Below are 13,487 nucleotides of genomic sequence, written 5' to 3' on the forward strand. Positions count from 1 at the left end.
ACTAATTAACCTATTTATTAACCCAAGGAACTAAATATGAGTGTTCATGTATAATGCTAGAATGGGGGTAACAGTTTCCCATGTATTTTTCACAACCTTTAATTCAAAACCAGGTTATGTCACAATTTGTCTCTCCAATGTAAATTTTTAAAATAATTTATGTAACATCAGTCTCTATTAACATAGACATTTTCTTTTTTTTTGTAAAATTTCTTTTAAATTTAGTGATGAATTGAGATGAACAAATTGTATCTAAATAGTGTATTTATCAAAATAAAATCGAAGTGAAAAAAAACAGCACATATGTAGTTAAACGCACTAACATCAGCTTGAAAATTACTTAACTTAAAGTGTACTTAAGTTTATTTAAAATATAATAAAATATAATGAACTAATGACTCAAAAAAGATTTGTTGATTTACTATATGAGGATGCAGTTTATACACCCTGTTGAAAGAATGGTATTATTAATAACTATAAATAATAAAACAAACTACTGTAACATAATTGCAGTAAAAATGATATGATGATTTTATATATATTAGAATATTATATTGGATAAAAATAATTTTCAGTCAGGTACGGCCTGAAGTCTGAAAATCATGGATATGATTCCTTCCTCAAGATGCTTTGTCAGGTCTTTACTGCAGCTGCCTTCAGCTAATGGTTTCTGCCTCCAGTCTGGTCTGCGGTAAGTGAAAAGCATGCTCTATTGGGTTGAGAGCAGGTGACTGACTTGGCCAGTAAAAAATATCTAATCCTTTTGCTTTGGTTTACCACCTTGGTTTTAGGTCATCATGTCTCTGCAACATGAATCAGTGTTCTATCAGTTTTGTAGCATTTGGCTGAATCTGAGCAAAGAGTATAACCCTATACACTTTAGAATTCATCCTTCTACATTTATCAGCAGTCAGGTCATCAATAAACCCCAGTGACCTGGTTCCATTGGCAGTCATACCTGATGTGGTATGATATTGTGCTTTCCCTTCTTCATACTTCTCTTCCCATCATGCTGGTACATTTTTGGTTTTGACTAACCATGTCTTCTGAGGCCATGGGATGCACCTTACCAAAAAGTGCAACCTGTGGAGGCCCTATCCCACAACCCACACCACCCAAAGTAACCACTGCCAACGACCTGGTGCCAGACACCACAACACAGCACCAGAGGTCTTGTGGACACCCCCACATTTACCCCAGAGGCACATGGAGAACCTACACAATACTGAGCATAAAGTTTTGCAATGTAATTTTAAGGGTGATCGGTGTATCTATATTATGTATCCATGAGGATGGGTTCCTGGTTGAGACTGGTTCCTCTCAAGGATTCTTCCTACTGCCATCTCAGGGAGTTTTTCCTTGCCACTGTCACCGTCGTACTCAGCTTGCTCATCAGAGACAATGAATCATTTTGATTCATACACATTGACATTTCATACAAATTTAAATAATTCTTTGGATGGTGTAAAGCTGCTTTGCGACAATGTCAATTGTTAAAAGCTCTATACAAATAAAATTGAATTGAATTGTATAGCATGGAGGTGTATGAATGCTTTCAGACAAACACTGATAAACAATCACAAAAAAAAATTGCAGGATGTTTAAACATCCTTAATAGAACAGAATCTTATGTATAATTTATCACTGACTACATTTAGTTAATGTGACTAGTTAATGAGCTTGTATTGATCCTGTATACAAACTACAAGTGTTTAAAAAAAAAACTTATGTTACACTTGCAATGTAATAATAAAGTGTTCAAAATAATGTCATCATGTACTGATTGACAACAATGAAGTAATTGCATATACATGGTATAATTTGCATAGAAATTACATAATTATGGGACTGAGATGTCCGTGGGGAAATTACTCAGTGCATCTCATTTGCTTTTTTTACTCAAAACATTTACAATTTAATTTCCAATTAAGTTGATTACTGCAATTGTACACTGCACTGCACGAGTCCTTCAATTTTAAATGACACAACTTGGGGGATCTTTTTTGCCTTCAAATGTGAATAGAAATGTGAACAAACATTTTTAGTTACCATATCTTGTTAAATCACTTTTAAAACATAATAATAAAGAAAAAAAAAAATCAAGTTCTGATTTTTGTAATAAACTGAAATGATACTGGTGAAAGTAGCAGGTATATCCTGACTGAGAGTGGAAGTGATGATACTAATTATAGGACTGAGATGTCTCTTAGGGAAATTTCTATCAGTGTCTCTGTCTAGGTGTTTTCACTGCTTCTTAATGCTGCTTTTTAAAAAATTAAATTCAGATTATGGAACACTTGTGTAAATATCTAAAATTTCGTTATTAGTTGTCTTCATGTTTTGTTTAATTTAGCTTCAAAGTTTTGACCTATGATGTTTAATGGACTTTTGGACAAATGGACAAATTTTACTTCATAGGCCATTTAATAGTCATGTTAATATGTGAGGCTAAATTTATTCATGAGTTTATGAAGCTTAGTAAACATTGTTTTTTTCTACCTTCCGTTTATTCCCAATGTTATTCTTTAGTCATCACTGCTCTGTACTGACTCAACTGGTGTCCCAGGATGTGGCTGCATCAGCAACAAACCAGTGCATCTCAGCTAAATCCTGGACATGCCATTTGCTACATTGCTACACACTAGTCAGCATGCTTATAATGGTGTACACCATCGGCAGCAACAGTCCCCTGATTAAAGTCTGCAGTATTGATCTGACCTCTGAGCACTGAGAGAATATAATGAGACTTCTGCGTCACCGTTTTCACACCTTGTAGTAACCAAGTAGGAAACATATTACATTTGTACTGTACATGCTACCACTGATGTGCTTGAATCTGAAGGAATTCCAATGATATTTTATATGACAGACAATTAAACAGAGTTTAGTGAAAAAGTAGTGTTAATCAAAAATTATAATTTAACTTCAATTCAAATATTGGCTCAATTGATGGAAAAAAGATCAACACATACAGTATATAATGAGATAATGAGTGATATTTTGCACTTAAAATTAGGGAAATAGTATAAAATTTAAAAACAATTTGATTAAGATCATTTTCTAAAAATAATAATACTGGAAAAATAGTTTTAGCACCCCTAAAATATTTGGTATGATACAGAACATCTGAGCAGGGTTTGGAAATACTGTACACATTCAGTACTCTTCCATGCGGAGCAATTCAAAGCTACAGTATTTATATTCTTAGGTTTCTTCTTGTGGTCTGACCTCAGGGATTTGGTCAAAAGATTATTAATAGAGTTTAAAATGAAAGACTTTGTCATTTATTTTATGCTTTTTTGAATGAAGGTTTGGGTTGATCTTGTTAAAGGGTCTTAATGGAGAAACAAAAAAGGTAGAACATGATGTTTATTGTTTACCATAAAGAAATGGAGCTAAAAGGATTTACCCTAATAAATGTGAAGTTGTTTAGAATTACTAGTATAAGTTTTAAATTAGGAATTAAATCACTGATTAATTAAAAAATAACAGAAATAACATAATTACAAAAATGATGCTAAAAGCACGTGGTCAAGAAATGAACACAAAGGTGAACTTTATTAAATACTAATTTCACGCAAATATTTTTGCTCTAAAGTAAAAAATAGTTAAACTTGAGTTGTGTCTATATATATATATATATATATATATATATATATATATATATATATATATAAACAGCTTTTGTATTACTTTGACTATTTGACCAACTAACTGAAGCCGGCAATTGAAGAAACAAAACCAAAAAGACACTTAAACATTAATGGCTCATTTGTATCTTGCCACAGTTGTAAGTCAGTTTAGATGAACACTTACATTTATAACATTTGGCAGATGCCCTTATCCAGAGGGAATTGAAGAAGTGCTTCAAAGTCAATATCTTAAATGTCATCCTGATATTCCTTCACCAGGTCACAGACTAAGAGTATAATATATCTAAAGAAAAGTGATATAAGCAAATTTAAATGCATGCTCTGTCCAATAGAACTAATGTTATATGAAAGAGTATGGCATACTGTAGAGAGAACTACAAGAGGTCAGAATTTGTGGCTCAACTGCCAAATGCATTATATTCATAATAAAGGGGGAAATTGTGGACTTATCATTAGAAATCCTCAAAATATAACAATGCAAAAAATAAAAAAATTGTTCATTGTGATATCACTAATTCTAAATTACAAAAAAAAGTGCTCCGGCTAACAGGACAGGGAAAAGTAAGGCCAAAAGTCAGATCACATGTGTTGGTTTAAAATCTTAGTCCAAAATAATCAGTTGTTGGGTGGTCTTGCCGCTTCACCAAGGTCAGGAAGAAGACCCAAATTGTGACCCTCAGCTGACCGGAAACTGGTTTGGATGGCCAGAAATTACCTAGAAAACCATCAAGGCATAGACCTGCCATGAACTGGAATCTGCTGGAACTCTAGTGTTACTTTTTGCAGTCACGCTCTTTTTATATCGCCATGGACTGAAAGGCTGCTGTCCAAGAAAGAAGTACCTGCTTCAGAATTGCAATCCTCAAGATGACTAAAACTTCCAACTGACCACATGGACAAAGAAAAAGCCTACTGTATGTTTGGACGGTGAGGTTTTCAACCACAACATCACTGTACCAACTGTTAAGCATGGTGGTGGTGGCATCATACTTTATTGGTATATTGACTTTATTGTGAGCAGAATTAGTGCTTTGAAGACAATGGTAATGACAATGAAGAATATTATTAAGAACTCTTCAGCATAAGCTTTAACCATCTGTTAGATAAAATTGGGTGTTTTAACAGGATAATGACCACAAACCCACTACAAATCTGGTTGTGGAAAAGAGAAATCAGGCTAAACTTTGCTTTTCGAACCTCAAACCTATGAAAATTTTGTGGACAGTGCTTAAAACCAACCAAGCCAAAAAGCCAAGAAAGTTAAATTGAACATTATCAATTCTGGGAAAAAAAAATAAGTCAAATATCCAACCGGAATTCTGACAGAAGCTGGTTGATGGCTTTCAGATTTGCTAATAGACATTTAACCAAATGTTTGGTGTTCTGTATGTATAAAAATATGTAACCTAATACCAGTTAAAAAAATAATTTAAAACCCAATATGGTTATAACATTTCTGTTTATTTGTAAATAACAGACCACAACTGCTCCATTTTCCATTAAAAGAACAACTTTCATAGGATCCCAAACTTTCCAGAAATCATCTGGGAACTGAAAATTGTTAGCTGGGTATTATTTATTCATTCCTTTATTTATTCATTTTCTATATTGCTTATCCTGTATACAGGGTCATGGGGGGATTGGAGCCTATCCCAGAAGACTTTGAGGAATGCATGGGGGTAAACATGCAAACTCCACTCACACAGACCGGGATGGAGCTCAATCCTGTATACAGGGTTGCAGAGGACGACGACAGCGACTGGAGTCTATCCCTAAGGGCGTGAGGTGGGATACACCCTGGACAGGGTGCCAATTCATCAATATTATACACTCATTTACATACTACAGACAATTTGGGATCGCCAGTTAAACAAATCCGCAAGTCTTAGGAGGAAACTGGAATACCTGGAGGAAACCCACCAAGCACGAGGAACACATGCACACAGAGGTGGGAATCGAACCCGGACCCTGGAGGTGCAAGGCGACAGTGGTAACCACAGTGCCACCCATTTCATTCTTAATGTTATTACTGTTGTTGTTTTTGTTGTTCATACCTGCTACCTTATAACAGCTCATCGAACCCAAATCTTTAATCCTAATTTCTTGACCTTCAGTGCTGTTCGCGGTGCTGCAGGCAGATGGCGCTCCTGTCAACTCGCCCACGGTTTGTTCCGCATCCAGTCCATTAAGAGACGCGTCATAAAGCGGCGGTATTAATTGACTGATGCGCGCAGCGTTAATAGGTGCTGCATTCCGGCGCTCGGCGCAGATGAACATGTCGTAGAGAAAACTCGTGATTTTCGCAGCACGGGGCTGGACAGCGGCCAAAGCGTTGGCGCAGGGACGGAGAGGGACGCAGAGGGACAGCGTGTCGGGGAGGAGAGACACACGGGGACATCAAGGGACTAAAGGCAATAAACCGAGAAGGCGCGGGGCAATGCGCGGGAAAAGCGGCCTGTCAGTCAAGCGTGTGGCAGCGTTTAATAAGGCAGAGCAGAGAGAGGACGGGGGAGAGAAAGAAAGGCTCGCGGCGCTGATGTGACGTGTGTGTGTGTGTGTGTGTGTGTGTGAGAGACACTGTGGCGAGGAAAAATGCTGCGTTTGACTTCACCTTCACTGCCGCCGAGTGCTGTAATGTCTGTCAACACGACGCTGTTTAAGAGTTAATATTTGTGAAATCCCGCAGTACTGCTCCATCAAGTCTTCCAGTCAGGATGCCATCGTCGCTTTTCATTCTGCTCATGTCCTCGGCTTTCCTGAACCCCAGCTTTGCCTTCAGCTCACATTACGACCCAGGTGAGTGTCAGGCACGAATCAAGTTAAACACTTCCATTGATCTAATTTTATTGATACATTTTATACATATACTGCTTTGATGTGTTTCATCTTTAACCTGCTATGTTTGGAGAGTGTTTCTGCTCCTCCACAGCATTCCAAGAGAAACAGATTTAAAACCTTATTAACACTCAGACATTTCCACGACTGCCCAGATCCTGCCTTTGCATTCCTGTCTGTGCTTGCGGTTGTGTGTGTGTGTGTGTGTGTGTGTCTGTGTGAGTGTGTTCCCACAGTGGCTCTGTTACATAACATGGCTGCATGCTTGCCACATAGCATTGTTGTTTACTCCATGGAGAGGTTGTTGGCCTGCGAAAGGTCTTCGGGACAGCAGGCTGAGCCGTAGGAGACGATGAGAACAACCCTGACACAATGGCCACCCTGTTGATTTCATTTCATGCATTTGCTTTATTTTGTGTTAGTCTGCACGCCAGCTGTAGTCCAGGGCGAACTGTCTAGCCAGAGTCAGTATGCTGTGCGAAAACGGGGTAAAAAATGTGCGAGGGAAGGTTGAGACGGGCCCTAAGAGGTCCTGCATGAGGGATCAGTGTCATCCTGACTAAAAATACACAGGTATTTCGGACATGTCATGTGTCGAGCATATAAATAACAGTAAAACCACTTCTCCAGCTTAGGTCTAGACTGCTAGATTTTGAGCTATAGTGCTTTTTTTTTTTGCCACATGCAAGCAAGCAAGTTACGACTTTATCATTATGTCCCAAAGGACTATACTGGTGATCTAAACCATACTTGGATTTTATTTTTCACAGACTTGAATGTTCTACAGGGTCATTTTTCTTTCCGCCCTTCTTTCATTTTGTGTCTGAGAGAGCTTCTGGTTCACCCTACATCCACCCTGACGTTGTCGAGTGCTTCATCAGTAGTGAATTTGGCTTTTCAGTAACGCTCTATTACGTAAACTCTTCCTCAGTGCTGCAGACAGAATGGCTCTGCAGTCCACCTGCTTAATCTGCACAGTCCCTCTCTTGCCCACTGAAGGGAGTTGTAAAGCCCACAGCACAGCTTTCCTTATCGTCGTGAAAGTTATTAATGAGATATGGTGCAGTTCAGGAGGTCAGGCACATATATTTTGCAGTATTTGTGCCTTGCCACAGCAACCTGAAAACTCATTCATGTGTGAAGAATTGGCTTGATTAAATTGATGAAATTGGTCTGAAGCTATTCTCTCTCTCCTCTCGCTCTCTCTTTGCTGTATTGCTGTAGGCTGCCTCCTCGGCTCCTGTGATATATGTCTTATAACAGACCTGAGTCAGTAGCAATCTGTTACTATGACTGCCCGAGTAATGGAATTGGGAATTGATGTTACCATGGCAATATATGGTATGTTGCTTATGTGGACATGAATCAAGAGACCAGTCATTTTGTTTTGTTCACGTCACATTCATCTTTGCCGTTTTGCACAGGGACATGGATGCGACAGTGCTTTGTGGGTTATAGAGTATCAGGGTTAATATCTTAGTAGGGACCAATCATTCTCACAAGTATAGAAATTAGAGATGGGAAAAAATGATTCAGTTACATATTGCGATTTTCCTTTCCGGTTGCAATGCATATATCGCCAAGATGACTCCAAAATTGTTTAAATTCAGTTTTAATTTATATGTATTTGCATTTGAAATAGAAACATGGTGTCATGCCTCTATAATCGTAAGAGTGACATGCTTTAAGCTATTCATACATTGGCAGGCAGCATAGCATCATGTGTGGTACATATAAATTGGAATACATAAAATTGTGATACTAATAGAATCGTAATACAAATCAAATTGGGACCTAGGAATAGTAAAAATATCATATCAGTTGGTGTCCAATGATTTCTGTCATAGCTATTAGAACTATCTAACGGGTTTGACGTTGTGTGTGGTCTCCATGAGCTCTGTGTGTGTAAGGTAATAATACTGTGGCATATACAGTATGCTAATATAAAACTAGACTTATATAATATATATAATATATATATAATATTCTATATATAGAAATAATACTGTGGTTATAACCAGTTTCTTGCCTGGCAAGTCTGCCTATGGAATCACATTCTTTCTCTAGGTAAAATAAAACTTTCTCCCATCGAACGATATACATAGATAACAAGATAAGATAATTCCCTTATAAAAGTAATTTCTGCAGATAAGAGAGACCAGATGAAAATAAAATCACAATGTAATATCTGCAAAAGATGCAATTTCCCAAACGATGCTGTAAGAATATGACTTACTGTACAATATTAGACTCAGGCTATAAGGATGACTAGCTGATGAGGTGGATAATCTGGTAAAGAAGGCAGTAAACTTTACTGACTGAAAGTACAATTAAGTTTGTGTGATGCTGGGTCTTTGCAGGCTGCTCTCAGGTCTGAATTGTTCATGGTTAACTGGACCTTCTGGCGGTCAATCACTTGTGGTTTGTAAATGTGACACAGAATCTCGAACCGCATCCTCATTCACTTTAGACATTAGTTCATAAACAAACTTGCCTGTTTTTTTTTAGTGCAAGTCTACATCCTGAACTCATGCTGACTTTATAGGATACCTTTTTTATTTTCCTTTTATTAATAAATTAAAGCCTAGCGGTGAATGAATGACTTGATTCTTTAAACATTTATTGATGGACATTAAATGACATTCAGGTATAGTTTCGGAAATGATCGATGTACAACTTTTTTTTACTATTCTCTGGAATAAGGTTAATGCTGAGAGATCTTTTTTATGTTCCATATACTGTCTGGCTGTATATTTTGAAATGGTCAGTTAAAACGTTTAATGATACCTGTTACCATATATTGTGGGATGTAAAGCGAAGCAGTAAAATAGAAAAAAAAAAAAAAAAGGTTTTCCATCCCATGTGATGCAGTAAGGATCCCCCCCCCCCTTTTTTTTTTACTAACATTCCATAAAGCAAAATATATCAATACTAATGGTGATGTCGCCTGGCTGTTTAGCTGACTGACCTCTTAATTGTGGTCAAATGTGAGACTTAGCAGGCTTTAATGGTTATATGTCCCTGAGCGATTGATTGTGGATTCTTGTGTGGAATTATAGTTTTCATATCACAATATTCATCAGATTTAATCATAGCCTTACTGTTTTTTTTAAAGAAAGCAATTTCCCCAAGACACTTGTATGTTAACTTGTATTTAAAAATGTATTCCTAAGTTGCAGTGAATTCTGACATCATATTTTCTCCTTTACAAAACAGAAATATTGCAGCAGTGCCTTTATATCCCACCCGTTCAAAACAGGCCAGAGTAGAAAATTGATGCCTCTAAATTCTACCTCAACATCTACCATCAAAATGAACTGCAACTGTCCACAGTAACAGAATAGTCATGAAGGTTTTTAAGGTTACCTGTGCAGAATTTCAGCACCATGGAGAGTGAATTTGCTCGCCTGTACCTGTGCTGGCAAACATAAAGGACTTAAAATTAAATTTTTACCCCCAACAGCTTTTAAATCAAAATATCTCTGTACTTTATAATTTATCAAGATACATTTGACAAGCATTTCAAACTGGTGTAAAATTACATACTTTGGGAAAAAAAAAACTCCCAAGCTTTTATAATGAGAGTTTATAGGGCATTGGTGGCTCAGTGGTAGGCTTCCTGACTGCCATTTATAAGGCCTGGGTTCACGTTCTAGCCAGTTCCCCACACCCAGCCAATGGGATTGCAGAGTCTAAGTTCAGTCCCAAGACTGAATAAAAATGGGAGAGTTGCATCAGAAAAGGCATCTGGCATTAAAAGGAAGATAAAAATGTGCTGACTTTATAATGCACATTCTTTCAGCCACTCCCTTAAATCATGGGAGTGTATATATTAATGTTTACATAATGTCGCTGTCATTCTATTGAGGTCAACAGAATCCAAACAGAAAATTTGTAAAAATGCTCTTTAATATTCTACACTGCTTTATTTACATCATAATTTGACATTAGTCTTTTAAACTCTCGTTGTTTAAAATAAACGCGTTATCTAATTTTCAGGTGTAGGGGTATACTTTCCAACCCCTTATTTATACATGTAGATTTAAATTTTCAGTTAAATCACTTACAGTCCATATTGTGGAGCTTATTAAATTAAGACCTCAGTTACGGAGGCATATGATTTGACCGTGATATGAGACGTCAGAAAGAATTTCTAGAAAAGGAGTTGGATTTATTTTACAATCGGAAAAGCCACTGACAAACAAAAGCATTTTGTTTAATTCATTACTAATAATATGAATTTTATGACTGTATATAACTATGTACTTACAATAGGGGTGTAGTGATATGCAAAAGTCATGATTTGTTATGTATCGGGTTTTGAAGGCACTGTTTGGTACAGTAGAGTAAAAAAAGACATGATTTCTTTCAGTTTTGAATTTAACTTGTAAATTTATGAATTTAAAAACTTGTAAACAGTGGCAAACTGGGCAAAACTCCCTGATTTTATGTTTAAAGAAATGTAACAGAACTACCTTAAGCAAATAGTGCAAACAATGTTTTTTTCTGATGGATATTTAAAAGATATTGTTTAAACATTATTTGCATTTCTGGTGATTGCGCTGTTACTATTTTCGCACAACTTACCAAACCCTTCTTTCTTCACAGAGCAAATGAGGAGCATGTCAGTCATGATATAAAATACCACGACAAAGGTCAACCTGTGGTTTTATCTCCAGATCTGAGTCTGTATATAGAGTGACAGCAAATAAACATGTCTGCACAAAGCATCGGAAAATAAAAAAGTAAAACGTCCTACCTTTTAATGAGTTGCACAGTATAAACAAAAGTATTAGCTATAGATTAATCAACATACAGGCATATTCGCCTAATCTGCATGTCTTTGGACTGTGGAAGGAATCGAACCCGGACCTTTGAGGTGTGAGGTGATAGTGCTAACCACTATGCCAGCATGCTGCCGTTGCTTGGTAATTTGATTAACCTAATTAATGAAGAAATTCACACAGCACTTTTTTTTGTAAGAAAAGGACAGTTAATCAGAATCATTGCCTACGCATTGGACATAGCTATTATAACAATTCGGAATGTCCTGAAAAAAACAAAACACTGTTGCAGAAACAGCCAGACCCTAAACAGGTTGGCCAAGAAAAACATCAGCAGTTCATGACAGAAACATTGTGAGAGCTGTGAAGAAAAACCCAAAAACAACAGTCAGTGACCTCAACGGGACACGAGAAGAGGTATCACAATCTACTATAGGACAGAAATATAGAAGCAATGCCATAAGATGCAAACTGCTTCTCAGCAGTAAGAATCAGAAGGCCAGATTAGCCTTTGAGCCTGGAGCAAGTAGTAGCAAAAAGTCCTGGAACAACATGGACATTGGTCACACATTCTGGAGCATTTTGTTATGGCTGCTTCAGGGATACGCTCACTAATTTTTATTGATGATGACTAACTCATGATGGTAGCAGAAGAATAAGTTAAAAAGCCTACAGAAACATCTCTCTCTGCCAATTATAGAAAAATCCATCTAGTCTAATTGGGAGGAACTTCACCATGCAACAAGACAGTGACCCAAAACAACAGAGGAATTCATCAGGGTGGAACAAGTGGACGTTTTTAGACTGGCTAAAGTCTCTCACCAGACCTTAAGCATGCATTTTATCTCGAAAAAAAAAGAGAGGTTAGGGTTGCAAGAGTGCATGCAACCACATTTAACCAAGTGTTTTTTAATTAGGCTTTAGGACTATATGTTCCTATATATTTCCTGTACATAAATGTACAAATAGAATGGTCAAGTCCTAGTTAACACAGTTTAATGGAAATATCAGGAAACAGTTTTCAAGAACTGGCCTTGCCGTTTCAATACTTTTGGATGGGATTATATGTTTTTAAGAAAAGCATGAGGGTTTGCTTACAATCTGCTCTTTGGCTCAGGATTTAGATAGAAAGCTATTGCAATGTCTTGCTATACATTCAATTTCTAACCTACTGTACTCTTGCTAAACTTTAAATCTCTTTCATTTTTTTATATTATTTTTTATACAAAATAATTATATTGTGCAGAAGGATTAAAAAGATATCTTATGTTGTGTGGCATTAGGATATCAGTTTTCCTGGGGAAATTAAGTCATTACAAAAAGTTTGTGAAGCCAACATATTGTTATTCAGGTGCTGTATCATGGGAGAGGGTTGGTAGTGTTCTTGCCATAGCTGCCCCTCTGGCGCAGTCTGCTGCTATTCTTTAACAGCTGGCTTACTGTCTGAATCACATAAATCAACAGCAGTCAGATTTATAAACCAGTCTCTGACTACCATACTTAATGTCATGCACATTTGAGCATCTCTTTATTCTCCTATTAATTCATCCATATCCTGTGTTCTCTATATTCCTCCCTCAGGTAATAAAGACTTACGCAGAGTGGTTTGGAAGACAGGAGCACTCCAGTGCTATAACACATCTATGCTAATGTCATCTGGGTTAAAGAGAAAGGCTTTTAGGAAGCATATCAGATGTGTAGTACCTCCACATTTGCTTCTAATCAGGTGTCTTTATAGATGATAAGGTATTACATAAAGTACACATATTTGTTGGACAAAATCACTATGACGCATTCAATAAAAAGCATGATGCAATTCCACTATTTATATATATCTGTCTATATCAGTTTCGTCCTGTAAATATGAGGGATGTTCAAGTCAAATCGGGACTTGTGATGAAATGTCTTAAATGAATGAAGGTGTAAAACTGATGATGGGAATACCGGGGCAGTGGTGACTCAGAGGTTTAAGGTTCTGAGTTGCCGATTGGCCGGTCAACAATTTGAGAGCCAGCTCTACCACATTGCCCCTGTTGGGCCCTTGATTAAGGCTCTTGACCCTATTTGCTTCATGGGTGCTTTATTATGGCTGTCCCTGCGCTCTGACCTCAGCTATGCTGGGATATGCAAATAAAAAATTCCACTGTGCAGTAGTGGCTAGCACTGTCGCCTTGCACCACCATGGTCCAGGTCCGATTCCCACCTTTCTGTGCAT

The 13,487-nt window shown here is 37.2% G+C and overlaps 1 protein-coding gene across 2 annotated transcripts in view; it reads left to right on the plus strand.

Annotated features, from left to right (window-relative positions):
* The first annotated feature begins 5,866 nt into the window (after positions 1–5,866).
* aatka (apoptosis-associated tyrosine kinase a) overlaps positions 5,867–13,487 on the plus strand; it is a 38,124-nt gene continuing 30,503 nt past the window's right edge. The window contains exon 1 of one of the 2 annotated variants that reach the window (XM_053514370.1): positions 5,867–6,449. In XM_053514370.1, coding sequence (XP_053370345.1) covers positions 6,368–6,449 — 82 coding nt within the window. In that variant the 5' untranslated portion in view covers positions 5,867–6,367. The remainder of the gene's footprint in view (positions 6,450–13,487) is intronic. The other variant, XM_053514369.1, reaches the window with a different exon arrangement.

Source organism: Clarias gariepinus, chromosome 16 (assembly GCF_024256425.1).
Source record: "Clarias gariepinus isolate MV-2021 ecotype Netherlands chromosome 16, CGAR_prim_01v2, whole genome shotgun sequence".
Classification (NCBI taxonomy): domain Eukaryota; kingdom Metazoa; phylum Chordata; class Actinopteri; order Siluriformes; family Clariidae; genus Clarias; species Clarias gariepinus.